Source organism: Aulonocara sp. 'chitande type north' Nkhata Bay, linkage group LG19 (genome assembly GCF_057382095.1).
Source record: "Aulonocara sp. 'chitande type north' Nkhata Bay isolate Kocher_YH1m ecotype deep benthic linkage group LG19, A_spYH_male_GT1.1, whole genome shotgun sequence".
Lineage (NCBI taxonomy): Eukaryota > Metazoa > Chordata > Actinopteri > Cichliformes > Cichlidae > Aulonocara > Aulonocara sp. 'chitande type north' Nkhata Bay.
The window spans coordinates 6,760,716-6,788,550 of record NC_141362.1 but is presented as its reverse complement, the minus strand read 5'-3'; the positions used below and the strand labels follow the sequence as shown (position 1 = coordinate 6,788,550).

Genomic DNA, 27,835 nt, shown 5'->3' with positions numbered 1-27,835 from the left:
AATGATGTTCTCAATCATTTCCAGTCATGTTCGGATAAACAGGCCCGCAGACATCTGTGCATTCAAGCGCTTCTGTTTCAGCAAAAGCGTGTGTGCTGCTTGTTGCTTGAGGCTAATTATTAATGTGCTGTAACTGGTGTACGAGCATGCACCCAAACCCATTCAGACACAGCAGACCTTTAATATTTTGGGATGTGGATACATGTATCCAATAAACATGAATTAGTGGTACAATTATATTTAAGATTGGTTATTATAATAATTATTACTATTTCCAGTATTATAACCATTGCATCAACACAAATAATGATAATGGTGCAGCCAGGAGGTTTGTGTGAACAGAATTATATTGTTCCTGTCTGCTGCTGTGTATGTCCACAAAACATTTGTTTTATGACCAACAGACTGGCAGTGAGCATGTCTGAAATACAGTCAAAGAGGAGTTTATCATCTTTTAAAGTGCAATGAAACACTGTCAGTATAAACTGAGTGCAGCGTGAAGTGCTGGGCCGTGTTCTGTCTTGTTCATTCCCCCTCGAGGATATGAACAAGCGGACTGAGAGAAATATATGACATTTAGACATCTTTACAGAGTAGCCTGCCTAAACAAATCAAGCAGTGAAAAATAAAAAAGCCCTTTGATTTGATTGTTTTTCTCTGCAGATAAACACGACTGACGTGATGGTCCAGGAGAGCGGACAGGTGAGCGAGACTAAAATACAACAGTGTGAAATAGTGCCAACACTCACCAATATGTCAGAGCAAATGTCAGATGTGTCAGAGCCAGATCAGCTCAAATACAAGGAGCTCACGTACTGTGACCTGCATGTGTTGCCAGAAGAATGTGATTTCACTCAAACTGGCAACGTGAAACATTGGAGCCACTTGGCAATATTTCTTGTATGCTGTTTCCTATGTGGCATGTTTTCCTCCCAGAATCGTTAATGGCCAAACAAATATGAATCCTTAACAAGCCAGAAGAAGTCAAACTTATGGTTAATTCCTAAAAAAAACTAATCAAGTCAATAAAGACTCTGGTTGTACACAGAAACACATTAGCTCTGACAAACTCTATTAAAAGGGCTATTTGCAAATATGACACTACCAGTGCTATAAAGTGTGTTGGCAGTAGATATGGGTGTTGAGGAATTTAATTTAAAGCTGAATCCAGTAAATCCTTAGTAACTGGAGAATATCGGTGCAGATAAAGTTAATAAAAACAAAAAAGCAAGAAAAGTATTTTTATACTCTTGACAAGCTGTTGTGATGTCAGTGCATGAGATGACTCCTTACTGGTTACTTGACATTCTGACAAGTGCAAAATACCAGCAAACTATTTAAAGCACCATAACTGATAATAACATCAAATTAAATCATTTGACAAGCTAGCATTAAACAAATATTTGCCCAAGGTTACTCGCAGCTGCACAAGCAATAAGAAGCAAGCAGCACATGCGGTTTCTAAAAACACACTGAACCACTAACATCCATTGTTAATGTGACCCCACAGAACCATGCTCTGATAATGCTACCCTGCCAAGCATGTGTGCATATGTGGACTGCTATAGCACAGCATTTGAGCTATCCCAAGGCTTCGTGTCAGCTGCAAAACGATAGATCAAGGGAGGCGAGAGACCGAGAGAGCGGTATATAAAATATATACAAATATTTACTGCAAGAGATTACAAGAGATAGTAACTAATGGGAAAATGTCAGGGGTTTCTTACACAGGCATAATTTAAAAGAAAGGAATACAGCTTTTACTGCTGTGTGTTTTTCACTGTCTGGATCTAATAAATACAAAATGCATGAAGTTGTTTACATGTCTATTGAGATTTCAGGGCAACAACAATAGAGTGCTACACTCATGCATGACTCATAGTTAAGCAATCAAATCACACCATCCATTAAAGTTGCATCACAAAGTGAATTTTACTAGCTGTCATTACTGAGTAAAGAGGTAAGCCTATAGCGGGCAAAGGCACATTATCAGAGAGAGTCACAAGTCCCACTGCTCAGCTCTAATTGTAGCAATGAGACAAAGGGCAGCAAAACACATTGCACGGTGCTGTGGAAAAAGCACAGGGAGGGGTCACATCACAAAGCCAAAGCACTGGCATTACATGCTTGTTGCATGTATTTATCCAGATTAATAATCGCATAATTAGTTAAAGTGGCCGTCTGTGAGAAAGCTGAAGGGCATGAAGTAGTAGAGAGGTATTAAGTCTCCCCAGAGCGCCACAACAAAAGTGATTTAACAGTCCAGTTTATTCATGTCAGACTTACAAGTGCAACCTTAAATAAAAGCTTTACCCAAGAAAAACACAAGCAGTAAGTATCAGTAGTAAGTGTATATGTTGTGCTAGAGTATCCAACATGTATCGATCAGTAAATTAAAAAAAAATCCCACACATAGTTTTAGTTAAGGATAAAGCGTGCAAAATATCCTTCATTTGATGAATGAGCAAAATGAGCACTTTGTCTTACAGATAACTGTGCCCTATTCAGGACTGAGAAAAGAGGCTGTCTTCAACCTCAGAGGAAGCACAAAAAATGCAACAAAAAGTATTCTTGACTGTGGTGCAGATGAAAGTAACACATTAAATAACCTAAACCTGAAACGGAATCATTTTGTCACTGGAGTTTGTACAAGCCTGTGTTACACTGAAAGCCTTTCTTCCGCTCTGTTTTCACGCTGTGTCCAGACTTTCAAACAGTAAAAAAAATTGACCATATTTACCAAAATCTTTCAAAAAATCTGTACCAATTTGTTCAGATTTCATGTCACCCCTGCACACATTCCCCATATATTTACAAGGTATTCATATTAATTTTTAAAGCTGAGGGATAATGGATTAGTCATTGACAATATATGCTAGAAAATGTTAGCCTTCAGCTCCCACAGCTTTATGCCAACTGAAAATATCTTGGATGTGAGAGTTGAACCATGAGCTAAGGACTGGTTAAGACTAAACAAAATTACCATTCAAGAAACAAGAAGCTGTTAAACCTGACTTCAGTTAGCATAAATTAAATGAAAGAAAATTAAAATCTATGAAGATACCAAAACAAAATCATTTCTGTGTGCAAGGCTAATACCTTCCTCTGGCTCCAGGATCCTACTTCTGTGTCAGTCTGACAGTACTGCTCTGACTAACCACAACAAGCTGGAACGGAACTAAACTGACATGAACCACAGACAAATCAGTGATATCCAGTTTGTACAGTAATTGTAAACAAACACCTGGGAAAACCACATCTTCCACATTCCCTCACTAGAGATTTGACTCTAAAGGGAACTCTCCCTGCCACTAGCTTTTATCTCAGTATAAATGCCGTGACTGTCTCTGAAACAACACCCTACTCTCACTGCATTTCTTTAAATGCTTTCCAGCAGGTCTTTGTGCTCTTTGTGAGAGCCCAAGGAACAAATCAACAGCGACAGTGTTGCCGAACCTGTCACACAGAGCTTTCACAGACACACCCTGGGTGATCAGATGTTAGAAAAGGGGAGAGGTAATCTATGCTTTCATTCGACTAAGAACACACCACTGATGACAATATGGGGCAAATATCTTGAAGGCGGACCTACAGTGCAATATATTTTGACACGCATGCACAGTATCACAAGGTTCATACAACACGGAGGTCTTGATTGAATGAGGTTAGTAAGGTAGTTTCTCTTAGATAGAAGATTTCTATCGAGTATCATTATCTATGACTCCACTAAGGAACGGAAAACAAACACACTGAACTCTAACAAGCTAACAGGGAAAACATAAAACTCCTGTTATTTATTAATGTTCTGCTAGGGCAGAAAAATGGTATCACATAATTATTCTTCTAAATAGCTCAAGTTGAAGTGAAGGAAATAGGGTTGCAGATTTTTTATAGAAACAAAACTAAATGTTATACTACCCTACATACCACTGTAGGGATTTTTAATCCAGGGTGCTTAACAAAATGATTCTCAGCTCAACTTCAGTTATCCTACCACCTACAAGTGGGCTGAGTTAGAGCTGCTCACATGTTTTAGCAGAAAGGAAATGTGAATTTATATGACAACGTTGTTGTAAAAGCATCCTAACCAAAAGCAATATCTCTGGATTTATATCTTAAATACAGAACAAACAGTCCAAATTTATAGCGTGATTCTTGGTATAAATACAAATCTTATAGTGATCTTTGGTAACAGGCAATTTTTCACACATAGACAGATAAACATGAGGTACAAAGAAGAGGTGGCTCAGTTAAAGTGATGACTGAGAGAGACACTGTGTCTGAAAGAATCCTTCAAGTCAAACTACTGAGAAAAGTCACATCTGCTAACTGGGTGATAAGGCCTTTAAATGATGTATAAACTGCAACTCATAACAGTCCTGGGTTGATACACATTCACTTTACATCAGTCACTTAAACATAGAATAACTTTAGTTAGCAACAGGAATTCGTTATTCTTACTGATGCATTGAATTGTTACTAGACAGGCTACAGTTCAGAACTGCTTATATATATACATCTATATAAATAAGATATGTAGATGTATATATGCAAATGTAAGAAAAGAAATCCCAACCACTGTACATTAACTTGTCCTATCACTGTTGTCTATAAGTGCTACTAAGTGAGCTGGCTCTCACTGCAGGAATGTGAGATAGTGTCACTGTTATGAAGCTGTTGGATCCCAAAAATAGCAGCAAGGAACATGTGTGTACAGCTGAACTGAGATCAGATCAGTTGAGACATATAATGAGTCCTTGAGGAAGACTAGAGGACTTTTTAATAAGGCAGATAAGAAGCCATGGGTCTGCAGGTTTAGGAAGAATATAATGAGAAGACACTCTCCTCACACACACTTAGGAATTGCATCGGGTGACAGCAATACCATTACTAATTACACTCAGGGTCAATTACAGCCGCATTTTGTAAACTTCACCACCTAAACTGCAGTCAGTAGTCAACACATTCTTTACAGCTGCACGTACAGCTGGTTCTTCGACATTTCATAGAGATTTACAGAAAAAATGTTAAAAGTTGGTTGTACTTACATACAGTAAAAAGTTGTGTTTTGGGGTAAAGATGGAGGTCCGGGGACTATTGAACTGCAATGTGGGAGAGCAGATCTGGTTCTGTTGTAGTATGTGGAAATGAAACCTGAAGCACTGTTTGACAGATCTGGAAGTTTGCAGCGCTCCACTGGACTGTCACCCGAGAAGTCAGAGCCATGCCGGGGCCAAGTAGGAAACTCTGTGGGGCACTAAAAATAGAAACCAGCCAGGGTTCAGCTCACCCACCTCCCTCCAGTTTGGCTCTGATGGCTGTCACCTGGGTTAAAGGTCCGGCTTCAACATGTACATATATGCTCATGCGCATGCAGAACTGACAGATCCTTTCTGAGGTGTAGCCATGCATGACCATACAGTGTAAACGAAAGAAGGAACATATTTGAGCTAAAAGTTACATAAACCTAGCAAAATACGAGCTATATAGCACTATAGGAGACTAATGGTATGGTAATGATATGATAAGTTTTTATTATACATCACAGATCCAGTAATTATTTAATAAAATTTATGGAAATACACATGAAAATGAAACATTCTTTTTATTTAAAGGAACATTTGACTGTTCACATATTCACATTCAGCTCAGTGAGTAAGAAACACCACATTTTCCACTGATGTACTGGGATATGGTGATATTGCGTGATCTCTTTGTGATCTACTAGCTGATAAAATGTGATTTTCCTCATGCATTTTTATGGTAAGTATACACACCTTAGAAGTTAAGTTCTTCGTTTGGTATTACAGTTTTGTTTACTGATCTTTATGTTTTGAGTATTTTCGAGTCTTTTCTTAGTTTTATTGCTTAATTTGTTTCCTCTGTGTTTCCTGTCTAATCCTCCCCTAGGTTTATTAATGTATCTGCGTTTCTCACACCCTGTTTTATTTTGGCAGTTACTTGTCTTAACTGTCTTGTGTTTAGTTTTACTTCCACTCCTGTCTCATTGTCTTGATTGTCTGCACTTGCTTCTTGTTTTCCCCAGCTGTGCCCACTTCCTGTTATTGCCCTTCTGTGTATATATAGAGCTGTCTTCTTCTCAGTCCTTTGTCTCAGTGGCTGTTAATCTGTTCTCATGTGTTTGCTGGACTGAATTAGTCTTTTGTTTTGTGCACTGCTTCAACAGCCTTATGAAAGATGCATTCTGAGTTTAACTCTAACCTTTTTCCATGCCCTGCTTTTGAGTACAAATTCTGTAATTCATGAGTCCAATTTAAACACATTATGATTCATTTTAATCATCAGATATGAGTTAAATGTTTTAGAGTGTTAGTGTTAGTGAGACTGGCTCACAGGTCTAGAAATACAGCTAAGGTCCACTCATCTGACATTTGCAAAAGATTGAACTGGATATTTTAACAGATGTACTGCAATACCAACATCTTTCCCCAATCAAGTCATAGTTTTTATGGATACAATATTTTCATGTAGTTTCAGCTAATCATACAATGAGAAAATAATTTCAAAGGATTCATCTGCCAAAGAATTGTATATCACTGTAAAATGGCATAACTCAGTGAATGATTTTCATTCAAATCATTGAAAAATATTAATATTATATGTGAGCACCAGAGGTCAGCACAACATCATCTTATTCCTGTCAGGGCTTCTGACGTCTACAGCCAAACCCACACGATTTCATACTTTTAAGTAAAGTCTTAATGTTTACATTGATTGATTGATTGCATGGATTTGAGTATCGATTACTGGGAAAGCATTAAGGACATGGATGGGCTGCTTTTATTACCCTTCAGTTTACCTACATAACCAAACAATCCATGGAAATAAACAACATACTTAAATAACTGCCCATGATAGTCTGTTGATCTGTTTGTTGCTTTAGATATTTAGCACTACTGCCACTTATTACCTTTAGGTCATTCCTGGAGATAGGACTTTTGTTATCTTGAGGAATCTCCTGAGTAAACTGGACAGAAAATGTTAATAAAGATATTATCTTTCTTTTAGAAACTTACACAATTATTGGATATCACAAACAAGAGCAAAGCTGAGTGATATGCCAGACCTAGGATTTTACTTTTTATTTAGGATTACTCATTTATCTTTATTCTGCTCATTTTTACAAAAAGCAATTATATTTTTATTTTCATGTAAATTTCACAATTAAACACTGTTGAATTCAAACATTGGCAAGAAATCCTAATAATGCTACCATAATAATAATAATAATAATAATAGCTGTGACACTATCAAAAGCTGCAGAACAACATACGTGGGCTGAACTACTGGCTGTAATAATATCTCATTGGGTTTTTACATGTTTGCACTTACAGAAGCTTCCTTTCTCACTTGCAGAAACACTCACATGCATGCTGGCTTCAGTCTCTCTGCACTCACCCTTATATAAGACACTAGCCTTTGAATTTGATTTGGTTTCTGCTTATTTCCTAGTTATTTTAGTCAGGACTGATTAATAAAGAAGATGAGCATCCTTGTAATTAAATGGCAAGAAAATGAAGCTGGAAACTTTCAGTATATAATAATTACATAAAAGCTGGATTTTGGAAATCTAGGCTTTACTCCCTTTGTACTGAATCACAATTAACCTCCACCAAAGTTATCCAATTACATGCATCCTGTTATTCTACATCCTGCACATTGTTCAGTAAGGCTAATTCTTCATGACAGCAAGGAGAACAGAGAGTCTGTGAACCTGTCCCTGACTCATCTTCCACAATATTCTCTCTAATCTAACTTTAATTGCTTGGCCTTAACTTTCAAGTCGACTTCTACAGATTCATTTCCTGAACTACTTGAGCACAGTTCTGCGCCACTGGCTTCACATGCCGCTCGTAGGGGTACCTGACGGCAGAGGAGGAGCCAGACATTTGAAACACCCGGGGCTTAGCCCTAAAGGGTAGTATGCATGTGGGATTTTTTTTTTTTTGGGGGGGGGGGTGTAGAAATGACTGAAAGATTAATAGGCTCTGTTTTGAGTTTTGTTCAAAAAAGAATGACTTCATATAGGGAAATATATAGAACATATATATATATCACACATGCAGGACACCTTAAACTAGTTTTTTAATTGAGCAGCAAGACAGAACGAAGTCGGGGCTGTATCAAGACACAGGGACTAAACCCCAATTCAACCAGACCCAGAACTGATCCAGAATTAAAACAGGACTACAAGAGTTCAAAAGCAGGATTACTGAGGACTTAACCAAGACATAACCACAATCAGAACTAGATGATAGTAGCACTAAAAATCATCATAGACCTGCACTACACTTATTTATTTAATTCTACCAAAGTCCACTATTTAGATTGAGAAAAGTTTATATAATTATTTAGCCTTGTTGTGCAAACAAGCTGCAGAACTTAATAAATATAGAATTTGAAAAATAACAAACCTAAAAAGAAACACTAGGTACGAGATACATAAGGACCTATGATACAGTGATACTTTTAGTAAGCAACCATTTGACTAACATGTGTGTCTCACCTGCTCTTGTTCATCTCTGTTCTGTCCTGTCTCCTCTCTCTCCCTCTCTGCTCCTCTCTCTCCCTCTTTGTGCTGACAATCATCAAATATACAGTTGAAACCACATATTTACAAACTCTTCAGATCAAAACACAAACACTTTTTTAATTGTAACATCAAATCAGACTAAATGTTTATTTTTTTAGATTGATAAATATAAAAAACATATTTGTTAACTTTAAGAGTAAAGAGAGAAACTGTCTGTGTTTTTTAATTGCAAATGGCACCAAATTGTATTCAAATTGAGCCACACTTATGGAGCTCCACGATTCTTTTCCTGGTGTTTTGGTTGACATCTCTTGATTTTCCCATGTCAAAGAAACAGCCTCTGTGTTTTGCCTTATATGCATCCACAGCTGTGCCACCAATTTACTCACATGGACTCTACTAACCTATCAGAAGCTTCTTCAGCTCAGAATGGAATCGTCTGGAGTTTTCTTATTAATTAACAATAAATTTAGTGTACATGTACTCCTAAATTTAATGAAAGTGATAAAAAATAGAAGCTCTGTCTCTCTTTATTCTGACATTTAACTAATTCAAAAGATATTTCAATATTTATCTAAAACAAAAGTTTACTCTAAATTGATGTTGTACAGTAAAAATGTTTTATGTTTTCTCCCTAAAGTGTAAATATCTGGTTACAAATGTGAATATCCTGCTGTGTACTGAAATCCCTCTTGTTTTGCATAGAAATATACTGAACAACATACAAAGCATAATATATAAAATAACATTTACCTGAGTTTTTTCTTTGAAAGAAGCCTCTAATGTCCATTCTTATATTTCAGTACATAACTGAAACCGAATTAGTCGGGGAGGGTAAGAACTGAAAATATGAAATAAACACACGTAAGCTAAGACTCTCTAAAAAATAGCATTTGTTCGGCTTTTCATTTTGCCATTTGTTGATTCACTTGAAGAGCAAGTAAAATAATATTGGTCAAGTGATCAGTTTCATATCAATCTTTCGTGATGCACCGTCATATTTACATTATTTGTACGGTACGAATGATTTGCTTTGGTACCTGCTCAAACTTAAGCTCTCCTTAGTATGGCTGGCTCCGTCTCTCCAACAGCGCACTCACGGGCAGCAGCTCCCCCCGCCCCCTCGCTCAGTCGCTTAGTGCCTGAGCTTGGATCATACCAATATCAGGGGGGGATTCACGCACAGTCGTAAATTCCCACAGTGTGCACTATGTGCTTCGAATATTGTGTGTACTTTTTGTTTTATACAGTTGTCAGCCAGACATCTAACTATGAAAAAATTACACTCCAAAATACCCCGGGCTTCTGACAAAACAACCCGGGCTTAAGCCCCGTAAGCCACCCCCACGCTCCGCCCCTGCCTGACGGTGGTAATTTCTTGATGAGGCAATTCATCCCCTTCTACATGTCTCCACATCTTTCTTCTCCTCCTCCTGTCACTGACTCCTGGGAGGGCTGACGTATCCTTTCCGTCATAATTGAGTGAACCGTGTGGTAGAAGCTGTAGACTTGGCCAGGTTGCTCTCTAGAGTGGTGTGATGAGTGTCACTAGCAACAAAAATGGACAACCACCCCCAAAACAAAACACATGACACAAAAAAAATGAGAATGAGACAGTAGCAGGGTAAGGCGGAGGACAGCTGTGGAGGAGCTTATGGGTGAAATAATTGCAGTCGGCATGTGAGAACAGGAGCAGGGTCTGTACCTGGAGCCAGCTAATTGAGCCTGAATGAGTAAGTGTAGACACAGGTAGGAACTGCATTTGAGTTTTGTTCCCCCTTTTCCGTGTGAACGACTATGAACAAAAGGGCAGACGCCTCCCTAATCAAGCTAATGGAGTGGGAACAAGCTGGTGGCTGAATTCGATGGGCAGTGACAGGTAGAAGGGCCTTTGGGGGATTTACAGAGTCAGGAGGAGAAGAGGCAGACCGAGGTGAGGTTTTCAGCTGCTGGTTGGCAGGACGAGGGGCCGATATAAAGCCTCGGCTTGTACTGCCAGATCCATTAGCAGATGGTTCAGGTCAAAGGAACCATCAGTGACAAGTACTGTGGTTCATGTTATTCATTCAGTCCAGCCAAAAAATCATTTCACATCCGAGTATTAAAAAGTGAGAGTAGCTGCTCATTAAACAGCAAAAAACTAAAACAGATGCTTCAACGTCTGCTTGAAACCAGACTGCAACTGCGATTTACAGCTGAGATGACCCTTCAAAGGAGACAGCCACAGTGGTGAGTGCATGCAGGATTATTTTCCGAGGTTTAACTTCGAGGATTGTAGCTCTTAACTGTGTTCAGTCAAAATAGCAGGACTGTTTTTAGTCCTGAACGATAACCAGGAATGTCAGAGATTTACAGATTTGCAGTTTATTGGTGACAAGTCCAGAAAATAATAAATGATTCTACAAATAACTTAATTTGTCTAACTCTGTAGTTTTTAACATGTTGTGTGCTTTTGGCAGACAATGTATCAAATGAGAGGAATTACAAAATTATCAAAAGTGAAAAATTCTATTTTTAAGGATTAAAACTCCAATAATTTTTTGACCAGTACTGGACCATACTTCTATTATAGAGGAATGCAGGTGATTTAATAAAAAACAGAGACCTGACCGTTGCCTGACACTCTACAATACAGCTGTTATGGGCTTCATTCCTAAAACATTTGCATAAAAAAACCCAATACTACAAAGTGATAACTAAAGGGGTATCATCTCAGCTAAAGCACACTGAGAATAAACTCATTTAAAGTCAAGTTCTAAAGAAAATGACTTGACTGGAAAGTTCAGGGTTTTATTACATTTTTGAGGTGGAATGTCAGCAGAGACACGATGTAGCGCTCTTTTCCTGCTTTTATTTGCTCTTTGAGTCTCCTGAACGTGTCCTGGTTGAGGCACAGAGGAATGGAATGGTTATTCTGAATATTACCAAGGTAGGAAATACATTTAAGGCCATTTAAAAACAACATTGGACAAGGTGGTCAACAAACTGTACTTAAGATTACAGATTTACAGTAAACACCTATGATTCCATTTTAATTGATTTTATGACAAGCTTACAAATAACTGACACCAAAAAAAAGTGCAGTGGGACAGCTTCACATCGATATGCAGAGGCCAGAATGCTCTCACTCTAAAGAAATGTGTTCATGCATTTAGGGAGTCAGCCTCCTCGCTTGCATCAAGTATGCCCTCACAAATCCTATTTAAAGTCTTCTTTAAATCACTCCTCCTTCTTTACGTCCACAAATCCTTCTCTTCCTCAGGAAGCCTGCTGTGGTTCTGTGTTGCTTTTTGCTCGGGATCTCTCTACAGTCCGACAACATCAGCTGTGTGTCAACCATCAACCTGCGGCGTTTCATTGGCTGCGCAGTCCGGGAGTTCACCTTCCTGGCCAGGAAGCCCGGCTGTGGGAGTCTGCACATCACCACTGATGCCTGCTGGGGGCGCTGTGAGACCTGGGAGGTGAGGACAAGGGCCACTGTACCAGGCACAGACACACAGGGAGGATAAGGGGGACTGAAAGAATATGATTATAGTGCGAGGTGATATAACTCACAACTTTACTCAAAATTAAATTATCAGCATAGATAAAAAAAGATGAACAACATGGTTTAGTAGACAGTTAAACACAGAGAGAGGCAGAGACAGATGAAGTGAATACTGTAGATACAGAGATGGAGAGATGGGTGATCCCGCCCTGGAGAAAATTTGTTTTCGCTTTCTCCCAAGGTCAGCTGCAAGTGCAAGCAGGGATTGAGCTGCTACAGTTAGATGTCCAAGGGAAAATTATTTTGCATAAGAATGAATAAAGACAGAAGACTTTTGTGTGCTAAAATTGAGTTAACATTCTGCAGGAATGGGAAGCAGCGTGGAATCCAGAGATTGAAGTGACAGCAGAGGTTTCCTCCACAATGCCTCAAGAGCATGAGAGACACAATTGGATTTCACAAGTCACCATATACTATTATGAAAAAAAGACGCTGTGAAATCTCAAGTTTCATCTGGAACATTGCATTCAGTGACGGGAGGCATTAGGAAGCTCATGATTCTCTCTGCTTTATTACTGCAGTGTAGCGGAGCTTTGTGTTGTTCTACTCTTTGGATCGCCTCAGGGAAGAGCCTCATCTTTTTCTCTGTTCTCCCCCACAGGGAGGTCAGGGCACAGCAGAGGGAGCTGATGTATTGCTTTAGGGAGAGTCTGAGGACAGACACTAGGAGGTCGGGGGTTAAATCTGTGCAGGCCACGGAACCGTAAACAGCTGCAAAAGATTTGCATTAATTTGAGCATTCTTTGGAAAATAGAATCAAGATAAACTTTTGTCATTTTATAAAGTATTTGAGGAACACTGAAGGTGTTTAATGTAATGTGATGATGTGTCACAAATGTCCCATCAAAGACAGCTTGGAATATAAAAGCTAACTGGAGCAGCTTTCTTTGGCAAGCTGAAAGAATTATCATTAATATGAAATGATAAAGTAGGCCATAACTGTAAAGAAAGCCCAGCCTCCTTATTCATGGATTTTGTCAACGTCTTAAAATACAACAACAACACAGGTATGGAGCAAAAAGAACTAGACTGCATTTGTATGAGGCGCACAAAGACTTTAAGTTACACTTACTGCAAAAACAAAGTACAAAGCCACACATAACCTTCACCAGAATGAGACACATCAGTAAATCACAGCAGCACTCAGTGATAGTTTGGCTTCCCTTTAAAAACAGGTGCACTGATTAAGTCTGCATGTTAATTGAAGGACAGGATTGGGCCACTGGTCCAATCAGTCATGGTGGAATGCAGGACCAAGAACCAGCAATGAGGATGAAAGGCAGGATGTGGAACGTATGCAGCCACTAATCGGGAACATGGGTTTGCATGCACTAATTAGCATACAAAACACTCAGATATGTTAGTCACAAGGAAGGAAGAGGGAGCGTAACAACCACGACAGCTGGAAACACATTATTTGTTATTCAGTTGAGAATGAGAACAGAAAAGCCTACATAAATACATGGGTGCTGCAATATACCAGTATTTGTGTGTGTGTATATATATATAGTATGCATATGATAATGATAATAGACTTTTATACATACCTTTCAAGACACACAAGGACACTTTACAAGCGGTTAAATACCATAATCACAGTGTGCACAGTGTGTGTCTGCCTGTATATAGATTCTGTCAGTGTGTCATGTTCACGTCTCGGTCCTCGTCTGAGTGTTTGTTAATTCCTGTTTTATTTGAAAGTTCTCAGCAATAAACCTGCTTTTTTTTTTTTAGCGTTTGGCTCCAACCCTGCCTGCCATACAGTGAACCCTGACAGTATTACAACAAAGTGATAAATAAATTTAAAACAAAATCAATTTATTTTTGGTTTTTTCAGAAGCCAATCCTGGAGCCTCCCTTCATTGAGTCCTATCAGCGGGTTTGTACTTACAATGAGACTCGGCTGGAGACTGTGAAACTACCAAACTGTCAGCCCAATGTAGATCCAACATACACCTACCCTGTGGCCTTAAGATGTGACTGTGGAGTCTGTCTGACCAGCACTACTGAATGCATAACTTCTGTGTGAAGTCTGAACAGGCAGAAATATTTTATGTACACTTTTGGTAATAATTACACGCAATACTGCTTTAACTGGAATGTGTCACTATGCCAGGAAATGTTGTTAGAATGCTCTTAGTTTGGATACTACATATCCAAGAAAAACCTGAGATATAGCACTACTGAAATATGTTACCAGCTTCACTTGGCATTTTTTCTTAGGAGCAAAGCAATCACTGTAAACCTTGCAATGTTGTAATTGACATAAGTAAAAAACAATTTTTTATCTGCCTTTAATGGATGAATAATGAAATGATCACTTATTAGCTTTTAATCAACCTGAGCTTTTAGCCCAAGGGTCTGCTGGAGAGGTAAGGGCTTACTAAGTGTCCTTATTCATTTGATTTTCCATGAGAACTGGGTGTATTAATAATCTCTGAGTGCTCTCGTGTGTTTTGGAGTGCAGGACCATCACTCTTTCCACAATAAAAGCATGTTTTCTTTCCTCCTCTGTTTCTTGTCATTTGGGTTTGTAGAACTTCATGTTTATGCTTAAATTGCTGCAAATCTGGCTTTTGATACAGACATTACCACCAGGGCAGAGAGCTGTGTAAAAAAAATAAAAATAAAATAAAAATATTAAACTTTTATACAAAGCAAATAAACAAACCAATTTTATAATTTTAGAAACAGTTTTAAATTCTCATCCTCATAAGAAACTTCAATATAACATTCATTGGTCTGTCTCACAAAAACTTTATAAACAAACATGGTTTTTATAAAGAATGAAAACACTAAGCATGTTCAAAAATGCTAAACTAGTGTAAGATGTATATAAAAATACAAAAACTTGCTGAAAATAATGTTGAAATTGAAAGAATTATGTTGTTTTTTAAGAAAATGTATTCTTACTTAGAAACTGATGCTAGAAACCATGTTTCTGGGTGTCCCACTTCAGAGTGCTGCCTCAGGGGCAAGAATCAGCTACTCAGCATTGGTTTTCAGTGCTATCCTCTGAGTACATAGATGTTTTAATAATGTTACACAGGGAAGATGTAATGATGAAACCTTCATGTGGTTCTTTTTAGAATCACATATGACGTTCCAGCCATTTTTTTTTAAATGATGGGGGTCACCTTTGCCCAAGCAGACCCTCAAAAAGTGAAGTGGCTTATCACAAAGGTTAGTTATTTAAAACATTCATTATCATTAAAATTTTATATTTAATTTTATATTCATTACTGCATTAATATATATTACACTCTTTCTGTTAGTCAGGAGACTGAGACTGAGGAGTCTTGTTAGAAGAATAAAACCTGTGACCTTCAGCCATCGAGTCACCTGTTATTGTAACTGACACTGTGTCACTTAGTGCAAAGATAATCTTTGCTTTCTATTGATTGTGCTCAGTTGTTAGAAGCTGCACTGGTCTTTTCTTACACATTTTAGTAACCTTAACAGAAACCAACAAAAACTAACAAATGGCCTTTCTTAGCTAAGGTCAGCGTCGCTGAAAATCCTTGACCATGATTGATTTTTGTTGCTTTTTACAGCCTTAAAATCACATATGGGCAAACTTAGGTAATCAGTTGAGAGCATTGCCCTATGTGTGGAAATAACCACACCTCAACATGTCCACAAGGGAACATGTCAAGAGATGACTGTCGTGTCTACTTCACTTGTTAAAGCTCTTGCAATTACTATACTACTACTACAATAATAATAATAATAGCTTATTTCCCAACATGCTGTGACAGACTGTGACAGGGTGTGCTCTGCTCTCGTCTAATCACAGCTGGGATAGGTGTGCAATGTACAGCAGATAATGGCAAATATTATGTAATACATACAAAATTCTTTGCAGCCTGTCGCTTTGAGAAATGCTGTTTCTACGAGCCCACTGCAGAGCTCTATAGTGCCATTCATAAAATGAAGAAAATCTATAAACAAAAGCAGTTTGAGTGAGTGCTGAAGAGGCTTTTAAGGGTGTACATTAAATGGAGAGGTTAAAAGGAGACACTAGAGAGGGTAGCTGTCTGTGCTGCTGACTCTCCTGAGACCTCTGTTATCTTCAACAGCCCTGGCAGGAGAGTCACTGTAACGACTCCCGCTGTCCTAATCATTTCTGACATTAGCACTTCCTATTCTGGCAGGCAGGAGGTGGTGGGGGGCCTGCAGCATCACTTGGTGGGAGGACTATATAGCTGTGAGGGAACACAAAGGAAGACCTTTTAAAATGGTAAACATGACAGAATTTTTTCCATTAATAGCAGATAAATGTGTTGTTTTTTGTTGTTGTTGTTGTTGTATACTGTACTACCTCAGTACAATTTTTGCTCAGACCACACCTACAGAGCAGGACAGAGAGTGCACTCACACTACTGTAAGTTGATGTACACCACCTGAGCACGTCTCACCCTTAAAGCTACGGTGTTACTGTTTTCCATGCCTGTGTACAGTCAGTATATAGTTCTCATAAGTTCTGTCCACTAATTTTGCCTGTAGTGAAGAACTAATACATTTCCTCAGTGTCACCTGCCTCCTGTGCAAGTCAGAGGGCCGTATGTCACCGTGCACCAAAACAAGCCCCCCAAAACATGTCACAAAAATAGGATCCCAAACTCTTTTGTGCTCATCTTATTGAAGTGTGTGTGATAACAAGAAAGACTCAGGGGAGATGACACATCCATTTCATCTTGTAATGTCACGGTCTGCGTGGCAGTCCGTGGGGATGAGGAAAATAGGACCTAAAACGCAGGACTCTGCGATGCCACAGTGCACTTTATTTACAGTGAAACCGACAGGCAGTGTTGGTCAAGTTACTTGAAAAAAGTAATCAGTAACTAATTACTGATTACTTCCCCAAAAAAGTAATCCCGTTACTTTACTGATTACTTATTTTCAAAAGTAATTAATTACTTAGTTACTTAGTTACTTTTTAAAAACACGATTTACAACCTGAAGAGGTGATAAAGCGATAGATCTTTCAGCCCAATTCTACTTTTTCTGCATAATCCATCATACAAAATGTAATCAAATGGAAAAGTCTCTTTTTAACTTGTTTTATCAGTTTTAATCTTTTAACTTTATGCATCAAGCAAAAATTTAATTATATGCAACATTCTCTGACTGGAAGAAATTAGTTTAACATTTAAACCTATTTTCTGCACATTCCAGCACATAAAATAAAATATTTTTTGGGTTTTCCACTCACTCTTTCAAATAGATGCAAGTAAAACACAGCAGAAAATAAATAAAGTCAAAGACTCAGCGGTCCTTTTGCTCTATTTTCACCTGTAAAGCAGGACTGGGGTAGGCGGAGGTTTACCCTGGTGCAGGTGTGCCGCGGTCAGTTGAAGAATCCGCGAGTTTCTCTGTGAATTTCCCATTACGTCGTTGCGCACTCGGTGCTTGCTTAGAAGTTTAGAGGTTTTTTTCGCTGTAAAAAGTTTTCTTCCCACGCACAATGCTAATGGACGCTAATGTTTTTGTCACTTTTTATGGAATCAAACTCAAAGTAAGGTCAGTACTTCCACGCTTTAAACACGGCACGCTCATACTCTCTCCGCACTCGATATATGATCCATTGTTGATCTGCACGCAGCTGTTGTCACCAACGTTGTCACTGTCATGAGACATTCTCGCAAAAAAATCACGGTTTTAGTAACGCAGTAACGCAGCGTTCCTACGGGAAAGTAACGGTAATCTAATTACCGATTTTGCAATAGTAATCCCTTACTTTACTTGTTACTTGAAAAAAGTAATCAGATTACAGTAACGCGTTACGCGTTACTGCCCATCTCTGCCAACAGGTAAGTCCAACAATTCACTCAAAAGTGCAATTTGCCAATAGTGCTCGTCCCTTGCTCCCAGTGCGTCCCGTGCTGTAGCTCCGTTAGTGTGTGTGCTCCCCAACTCGCTTCTTCGCTCGACTCTCCTGGAGGAAGAAGGAAAATCCACAATTAGCCACACGCTAGCCGAATACCAAGAACACACGTCTCGCACAGGCTATACCAATTAGGAGTAATAATCCCACGTCGACTGTCGCCCAGGTTAAATACCTCTGTCTAGCCGGGGGGGATGATAAGATAAGATAAGATAAGATAAGATAGAACTTTATTAATCCCTCGGGTGGGTTCCTCTGGGAAATTCGACTTCCAAGAAATTACCAACAGCTGAGCAGGTAATCAGCTGCAGGTGGGAATCTATTTTTGTTGTGCTCTATGATCAAAAAACTGTTTTTGCATAACATAATAAAATTAAACCCCCTTACACACACTGAATTAGTACTCAAAGGCATTTGAAATATTAAATATTAACACCCTGGCAGCTGTGATCCCTAATTGACAACTTTCTGGCCAATCGGAAAGAAGCCTCCTGCCAGGCTATGTAAACATAGCTGTCTAGAATAAAAGCAGTGTGTCTCACTAATAAACAGTAGTTTGAAATTAAGGCCAGCTGAGTAGGTTTTGCAGTCAAGCCTTAAGGGCACCTTCTCCATTGCCTTAGTAGTAACAGTCTGACAGGTAGATGCTGGGGTTATGAATTATATAGCAGTTCCTGCAGGGACATGAAGATTGAGGATCCCTGTGAATATGATGGATAAATCTTAGGAAGAGTATCTTTGTTGGATAACATTTCTTTTGAGGCATATTCTCACTGAGATTGTTACAGCCTTTATTACCAATGGCATGTAATAAGACAGAGGTGTTATGATTGAACGCTATATTTTCTTTTTGCTGGCCAAGAAACAACAATTGAAGACAGTGACGACTTATTTGGTTCTCAAGAGAGAGCACCTTTATATTTGGAGTATTTCTATTTTAAGAAACCTTCCATCCATTTCCTTAACCACTTATACAATAAAAGTTCATTATAAATTGCAAGTGTGGAGTCTGCAGTGGGTGTTTGTTGTTATATACCGGGGTTTTTTTTGTCATAATTTAATCCTAAGAGTTAAACCTTCATATATTCAATATTCATTACACACAATACAAAGTGAAATACCATTTGGTACTAGGATCCATGGACACGTCCTCCTGGAAAAGGAAATCAGGACCTCCATAAGGTTGTGAAAACATGAAGTGCTCTAACTTCTCCTGGTAAATGGCTGCACTGAAATATGCATTGCATATATATATACAGTGGGGCAAAAAAGTATTTAGTCAGCCACCGATTGTGCAAGTTCCCCCACTTAAAATGATGACAGAGGTCAGTAATTTGCACCAGAGGTACACTTCAACTGTGAGAGACAGAATGTGAAAAAAAAAAATCCATGAATCCACATGGTAGGATTTGTAAAGAATTTATTCGTAAATCAGGGTGGAAAATAAGTATTTGGTCAATAACAAAAATACAACTCAATACTTTGTAACATAACCTTTGTTGGCAATAACAGAGGTCAAACGTTTACTATAGGTCTTTACCAGGTTTGCACACACAGTAGCTGGTATTTTGGCCCATTCCTCCATGCAGATCTTCTCGAGAGCAGTGATGTTTTGGGGCTGTCGCCGAGCAACACGGACTTTCAACTCCCGCCACAGATTTTCTATGGGGTTGAGGTCTGGAGACTGGCTAGGCCACTCCAGGACTTTCAAATGCTTCTTACTCCTTTGTTGCCTGGGCGGTGTGTTTTGGATCATTGTCATGTTGGAAGACCCAGCCTCGTTTCATCTTCAAAGTTCTCACTGATGGAAGGAGGTTTTGGCTCAAAATCTCACGATACATGGCCCCATTCATTCTGTCCTTAACACGGATCAGTCGTCCTGTCCCCTTGGCAGAAAAACAGCCCCATAGCATGATGTTTCCACCCCCATGCTTCACAGTAGGTATGGTGTTCTTGGGATGCAACTCAGTATTCTTCTTCCTCCAAACACGACGAGTTGAGTTTATACCAAAAAGTTCTACTTTGGTTTCATCTGACCACATGACATTCTCCCAATCCTCTGCTGTATCATCCATGTGCTCTCTGGCAAACTTCAGACGGGCCTGGACATGCACTGGCTTCAGCAGCGGAACACGTCTGGCACTGCGGGATTTGATTCCCTGCCGTTGTAGTGTGTTACTGATGGTGACCTTTGTTACTTTGGTCCCAGCTCTCTGCAGGTCATTCACCAGGTCCCCCCGTGTGGTTCTGGGATCTTTGCTCACCGTTCTCATGATCATTTTGACCCCACGGGATGAGATCTTGCGTGGAGCCCCAGATCGAGGGAGATTATCAGTGGTCTTGTATGTCTTCCATTTTCTGATGATATAAAAAAGATATAAAAATATAACACTACAACTGCCGCTATACCACTGGGTTAGGCGTAATCCCATTCAGTCAGCAATCAGCACATATTCACACAGAGGTGCAAATGTTGATAATCGTCCTCACAGGCTGTATATATCAACACCTCTGTTGGAACAATGTGTGCATGAGATGGCAAAAAAATAACTATAGATGAAAATAAACTGAAAAAAATACATAATTCTGGTATATAAATCACAACATATAGCCATGAAAGTGCCATTGAAAACAGGCCTATTATACAACCATGTGGACAGTTAATAGATTTAATTTAATTAGTTGTACAAATTAAATCTCAGTAGTTTAAGTCTGTGCTCAACAACTGTAATTTAACTATGGTAATAAACTGCAGGCTGCTCAGTCTCTGAGTTTGCTGAAATATGATGAAAAACTCGTTTTATCTTCTTTGCAAAGATAAAGATTGATAGCGTTCAGTGCTAAAGGCGCGCTATGAAGTTTTACTTTCATTAAAGTCTTGTTTATTCATTAACTGCTTCACTAAAAAGGGAGCCGTAAACCGAGTTACAAATTTAGAAATGTAACTAATTATTTCACATTGTTATTACAGTCATCTGTTGTGCTTTGTATCGTGGTATTTGATACTGAATTAACCATGCATGCATCTATATGTAGTACATATAGTATAGTATACATTAACCTTAAGTGTTACTCAACAAAAACTCACCGCTCTTGTTCAAAGTGTGATTTGTTGACCCTTAATTTGTTTACTTTGATGCTAGCAGTTATATTTCCTGCAGCAAACATTGCAGGGAAAGATTAGCCTAGCATAACACTGAAAGTTTCACGTGCGTCTCTCCACGCTTACAAAATATGTTTTACTAGCATAAGTTATGTTTCAGCAGAGCCTGTGGAGTACAGTCATAGTGTGATTGTGGTGATGATGGCTCAGTGGGGTGATAGGCCTTAGATGTTGGATATCCCTCCAGTCTGCTTTGCTTCCACTTTGTCTTGATGATGTAACATTCTGAAATCAGACAGAAGTCCTTACATGTAGAGCCAGAGCACATACAGACCATAAACTACAGTAAAGTACACACACACACACACACACACACACACACACACACACACACACACACACACACACACACCTTATCATTCTTATTATAAAGACTTCGGTCTGCTCGTTAGCGATGTCGTCTTGAAAGAAAAACTTCAGGAATAGCAACTTATAGTCAAACTATAATTAAAATTAACACATTTTGTGAAAAACGCCTAACATTTGAAGCACAAAAACCTTAATCTACAGTCACAGTGTCACAGTGATTGTGTGTCTTCTTCTAATAATCACCCAACAAATCAAAGACAGTTTAGGTTCTTGGCCGTTATAAGGCTACAGGTTTGGGCTCTATGTAGGTTTGCATGCCTCAGTGATTAAAGTTCTCCTAAAATATTAATTTTTGGCTCCATAATTTATTTATTTTTTTAACTTTGGCTCATGCAATGAGGATGAAGCCCTCAGTTTATTCTCTTTCTGTAACAAATTGTTTAAGTGTGAGTTTTGGTCCTTGTTTCTCTTGTAATATAGTTGTGTCTCACTTCCTGTTTCATTTTGGTAGTGGTTGTTGTTCGTGTTTTGTGTTGCCATAAATTATTGCGGTGTGACATGGAGGCAGTCAGCTCATGGTAATGCTGAGTAAATGAAAGTTGTGCCAATAGCTACTTCTCTATAGCTGTAGCTAAAAAATTATAGCCTGTCTTCATTTACATTTATCCACTAATGATCATGGTAATGACAGCTTAGGGGGAAAAAGCAAGGTATTGTCGTATACTTGTGGAAATAACAAGCTGTCAGGATATCAGGTCAAAGTCAAAATATGAGAATTTAATTTACAGACTCAAACAACATAGATTATACATAGCGAGTCCTTTGAAGTAGCCGAGACCGGATTCAATTTTAAATCTAATGAGGTAGCCTCTGGGGAGACCTTTGTGAAATTAACAATCCAATCTTCTAATTTCTCATAAAGGATTCAATACTGTATGTTACAGTATTAAGCACGACTCAAACTGTGGTATTTTCTCTGATATTGACAGCAACTAAAACGTGACTGTTGTCTCCTGTCTGGATTTTAAGTGTTTCATTCTCATGATGCTTTTGGGCATCTGTTTGGTATCAAAGCAGTGTTTGTCTCGAGATGACAGACTTTTGATCAAATGAGCTGAGACATAAACCTCTGATGATTAAAAGTCTTTATATTTTACAGCTATTTGGATAGCTTCAATAGTCTGCCTCATGCACTTTTTGATTTATATGATTGGGACTGTGCAGTCTTGTGGAAGGCTTGGATAAGGAGAGACACTGTCTGCCTCTCATGTGGTCCTCTTACATAATTTGAATTTCCTCCTTAAAAGACTGAGTGTTTGACCTGGTTGAGATGAAGGGGAACAACATGATCATATTGACTTCTATTTTGTTTTTTAATGTGAAAGTTTTCTGCCTGTAGCAAGGAACAAGTTGCTCTCTCATCAGAGTACGATTGTGTGTGGATGTCAGATAGAGAGCACTTGTATAAAAAACAAAGTGGTGGTGTGAATGGGGGAATGAGGCATGTTGCATAAGTTGCTTTGAGTTCTTAAATGAAGTAGAAAAGCAGCGGTGGCTGAACTCAGATTGTACAAAAATATCATAGTTAATATTCGTTACTTTTTGTGCAAGTAACCACGTGACGTGTCAACCTTCCCTTCTGGATTTTCTCTTACTTGAGAAGGTTTTTAGAGGCATCATCATGGGGGCCGTGATGGGTTTGCCCCCAAAATCCAAAGAGGAAGACACATCAGCTGGCTACTTACAACAAAAGCAACAGATAATAACTGGGATCATTTGAAGCTCATGAAGCTCATCATTACATTATTTGCAAATGATGGACTGTAATATCTGAGCCAAGGTTCTTGAGTGAACCATGAGTTTCTATTTGTTGAACTGATTGTTCCAGTGTCAAGAATTAACTTGAAAAAAGACATGCTTTGTAAAAACCAGAATGCTTCATCTTTCTCTGCTTAGTGATTTCCTGCAGTAGCAGACGCCACGCTGCTAAAATTAAACTTCAGTCATTGGGATTTAAATGTTAATGAACCACTACCCACTACAACTGCTACCACCACCAACTAAATCGTAATATCTCATTCAACATTTTTAATATTTTAAAAAGTTAAACAAGTGTAAAACTCTCACTGCATGATTCACTGATATTGAATGAGTCAGAGAACAATAACAGTTTGAAATGAATTCACATGCAGGTTATGACTCATTTTAAATGTGCTGCTGGAAGAACAACAACTAAAAACCTAAACATACATTATTCTTCTTCCTTTTCTTCTTCTCACTTTAAGGATCGCCACAGTGGATCATCTTGCTCCATCTCACTCTATCCCATACAGCTCTGGACATCAGTCGATACCATTACACTTCTTCTGTATATATCAGGTATCATCTTCCTCTCCAGGATTGTGGTAAACATTCCAGTTAAAGTCTGTCACCTGAACAAATTTCATTCTTTATGACCTGCATGGCTTTCCTCACACAACCCATCCCATTTATCCAGGTTTGGGACTGGCACTAGGAATACACTGAGCTAAAAATGCAATTCCCTCTCCTCAGATGAAATTCTCCACATTAGACAAAGAGAATGTTTCTGCACCAAAAAACTACCATATCCTGTGAATTTAAAGGTAACGTTGTTTTGGCATTGAGAATACCTTTAAAAATACAGAATTTAACTACCTCAAAAGTTGTTGATCCACACAGAGAGAGGCACCAAAACACCAACACTTTATGACTGACACTAAAAAAGAAGCAATTCTGGAGTAAATGAGTTTTAAAAGCACCTCTACTTCAAACTGCTGTAACTCGTCGACTGTAAACTGAGAGACAGCCTTTCGCACATCTACTTCCCACCAGCAGCAATTAAAAATGTTTTCCAAGAGATTCCACTGGCACATCCGGAGCTGATGGGTGTCAGTTTGGGTAAAAGAGTGTGTCTCCTCTTCTCTATTCTCAGGAGCAGTGAGGAGACACTAATGGGGATAAGCATGTGCTCAATCTTGGCACCAAAACGGGGCTCAGCTCTAACTTTTGGAATCAGCAGAGGTTTCTGTGTCCAGGCAGAGCTGCAGGTGGGCCTGCTGGGGCTACGGCACAGCCTTGACAGGCTAATTCCTCCTCTGTGTTTCCTCTGGCTCACCGTCATTGCTCACCATCCACGGGAAACTAACCGTGATAATTCTGGTGCCTGCAGGTAATTGGCTGTGGAGATTCAGAGCCTATCACCTCATAATGGTCCATGACAGAAAAATGTCTGATCAGATTAGCTGGACGCATTATTAGATGGAAAGGGAGGCTGAAAAAAAAATACATTTAAAGATGTTAAAAAACAACAACAACAAATTTTTTTCCTGCTAAAATATCCAAAATCACAGCAGCGGCTTCAACATCCAAAGTCTCTGCACACCTCTGATGTTTTTGAGCACCTTAATGAGATTTTGTGGTGTTAAACTGGGACTTGAGATTATTTCACATTACAATGATCCGCTTAGATTATCTCAGGTAGAAAGAAACTGAAAAAAATGCAATTGCAGGAGGACGAGGTGGAGTTTGAGAAGAGGGAGATGAGCAAATGCTTAAGCTGCGGGACACGATAAAGAGACTCAAAGTTTCCAAATTCTATATCTGACATCTGGCGGAGCAGCAAGTGTAATAAGAATTGGAACTTGTGGAGAAATCAAGTGAATAAGTTTAACCTTCTCTCCTCCATGCAAGTAGCATCTGCATGAATTATCCTTCAGATCTAAATTTCAGCAATCACAAGTAAACGGAGGTCACAAAAACTTGTTCTCTCATGCTGAAAATAACCTTCAAACTGGTGTGTCTCATTGACTTTGGAAAATTTGGAAATTTCAACCAGTGACAGCATAAAGTTTGCATGTTTAACTGTATTTTCATCTTCTTCTTTTACAATCTTTGTACTGACGAGGAAAGCAGGTTTATTTTTACATATATTCACCATCAGTTCATTTATTTATTTATTGGTTGGTGTACAAAATAAGACATTTTCTAAATTCACAAATAATTTCAAGGGTGCTTTTGTTTTGTTTTCACAGGATTAAAGATGTTTTCTCTTTATTTTTTATAGCATAGACCAAAAAATGTAAGGTTCTGGAGCTCTACAGCACAATTTCTTCATAACGTGGAAAAACTTCAAGTGAAGTTGTAGTCAAACCTCAGGAATAATTTAGGTGCGTGTCTTTGGATGTCACATAAAATATCCTTTGCGTGCATTCTTTATGCAGCACTATGTGGATTCATTTTTGGTTTTGTTTTCTGTGTGTTATTTTGTTTGTGTTATTTTAATTATAGAACCGCTTCTGGGATGCATCTGTTGGAATCAGCAGCATTGTCTTAAGAGGGTGCGATCAGCTGGTGTTTTCTCAGGGTAACACGTCCAAGTTAATAAGTAGAGTTCTGTGTGAGATTTAAAGTTCTCTGTATTATTTTGGTATATACAAATAAGGAACATAGAAAACAATCTAACATAAGTGCAGATATTTAGTGAACATAACATCTATAAATCCAGTCATTTGCTAAACTGCTCCCCTGAGCAGTAACTGTTCAATCATAGCTTTAGGATGACAGTTTTTGACCTCTAGTTGTGCTATATGCTTTGATAGGGCCCATCACAGTTTAGAGCTTATGCAGGAAACCCAATGGATATGTGCACTGTGTTGCCAAAGGTACGCTTCTTTTTGTGTTTGTTAAAGAAACCAGGAGCCAGATTTGTGTCCGGTATCCTCACTGCATGCTTTGTTTATTTGCACGCAACTGATGCACATAGAATAATGCCAACGGTTCGACTGACATGTAGAAGTAGCATGCCAAGTGTTACAGGTGTTCTCCACACGAATGAATAATTCTACCAATAACTTTTCAAAGTGAACTATAGTGAATCATTATGATTACTGCCAATAAGCAACAGAGCTCCTATCTGGCAACTGAGAGCGAAATTTCCATCTCAGTGGTGATTCACAGTACGTGACTTCCTCATTGATAGACTATTAAAAGACTGTGAATGCTACAGCAACGATCATAAGCTGACAGCTTAGTCATAAACAAGGTGCTGCTGAGTTGTAAAGCCTATGAGCAGTGCTATCGGTCAGCAGACGTTTGTGCTGAAATGAAAGTAACAGCTTGAAGAAACAAGAGTGAACACAGTGAGTCAGAATCATCAATGTCCATTAAGCCGAATGAACAATGCGTTCACTTTCTGTTGTACAACTGAAATGCTTTGAAAACAGCAGCTCAAATCTGAGCTGAGGAAAAAAGCATGTAAAGTTTACATTCAGTGAGCAGGAAACTTTGAACTGAACTACAAGAAGTGATTGGAATCAGGAAACTGATTTGTGCTTTGATACTGAAGCGTCCATTCAAAGAGCCATTTCAGCTAACATACATAGTATTGGAAGACTCCTTTAAATCTTTGAATTCAGGTGTTTTTATCACTGTCACAGGTGTCAACAAGAAGCACTCTGAGGGTGCAAACCTCCGCAGTTCGCTCTCCTGGCAGTGTTGTATTTTCTATATACTCATGTAGTTTTCCTTGTACTCTTTAAACTTACGTTAAAAACAAGTCTAAGTGCAGGCTTTTGTTATTTGCCCTATTGAAACCCATTTTAAAATACGTGATGTAATTTTGACTAGAGCTATTTTTTATTTATTTATGTGGGTATAGTACATGTGTAGCATTTGTTTCATTGTTTAGTAAAAGTCCTTTGAATGTAATAAATATCAAGGGAAAAAACATTTTTGATCACAACTTTATTTTGTTTGTCCCCCCCAAAAAAAACGTATTCAGGAACATTGTACATGTATCCACGGTGGTTAGGGCACCTGACAAGTATGCGAGGTGTTCCGGGCATGTCTCACCGGGAAGAGGTGGGACAGACCCAGCGTTGTGTACACGTTCTGACCTCATTCCTTTCCACTCCAGCGTCACTAAAAACAGCTCCATCATCACCCCATGTTGACCCACCTGCCTGGCTCTGCCCCTTGAGCTCATTGCACCAACCCTTCCCTGCAGCTGAGCCAGGGACCACACCGTCGCCACAGATATGGAAATGAAAGTTACAGGAACTCAGACCTCGGAAACTTACGTAAAGTGGGTGTAGTGCATACACGCCTCAGTACAGTATGTGTACAGTGGGGAAGTGGCTTTGACTTTAACATGGGTAAAAAGACATTCAAACAGTTTTAGGAAAACAATTAATCTTTTTTATGCTTTTAGCCACCACAGCTCAATAAGGTTCTTTGAACTCCTTTTAGGTGTCAAAAAGCAAAAGATAATTGATTCATTAATGCTTGTTTTGGAAGATGAGTGCAAAGGAAGCTCTCACTGAAAACAGAGAACCAGACAGGAAGCCCAGCGAGAGT

General features: G+C 38.8%; 1 protein-coding gene across 1 annotated transcript; it reads left to right on the top strand.

Annotated features, from left to right (window-relative positions):
- The first annotated feature begins 10,565 nt into the window (after positions 1 to 10,565).
- gphb5 (glycoprotein hormone subunit beta 5) lies at positions 10,566 to 14,581 on the top strand. Its single transcript, XM_086275866.1, has 3 exons — positions 10,566 to 10,597; positions 11,817 to 12,015; positions 13,939 to 14,581. Exons 1-3 carry the CDS (start codon positions 10,566 to 10,568, stop codon positions 14,128 to 14,130), a joined length of 423 nt encoding a protein of 140 aa, XP_086131992.1. The 3' UTR covers positions 14,131 to 14,581.
- The last annotated feature ends 13,254 nt before the right edge of the window (positions 14,582 to 27,835 follow it).

Excerpts from the sequence above, each read along its gene's own strand:
- gphb5 (XM_086275866.1), top strand. The coding sequence starts at position 10,566 with ATGGTTCAGGTCAAAGGAACCATCAGTGACAA. Across the intron at positions 10,598-11,816 it reads AAAGGAACCATCAGTGACAA|GAAGCCTGCTGTGGTTCTGT; the intron begins GTACTGTGGTTC and ends TCTCTTCCTCAG. Across the intron at positions 12,016-13,938 it reads GGCGCTGTGAGACCTGGGAG|AAGCCAATCCTGGAGCCTCC; the intron begins GTGAGGACAAGG and ends TGGTTTTTTCAG.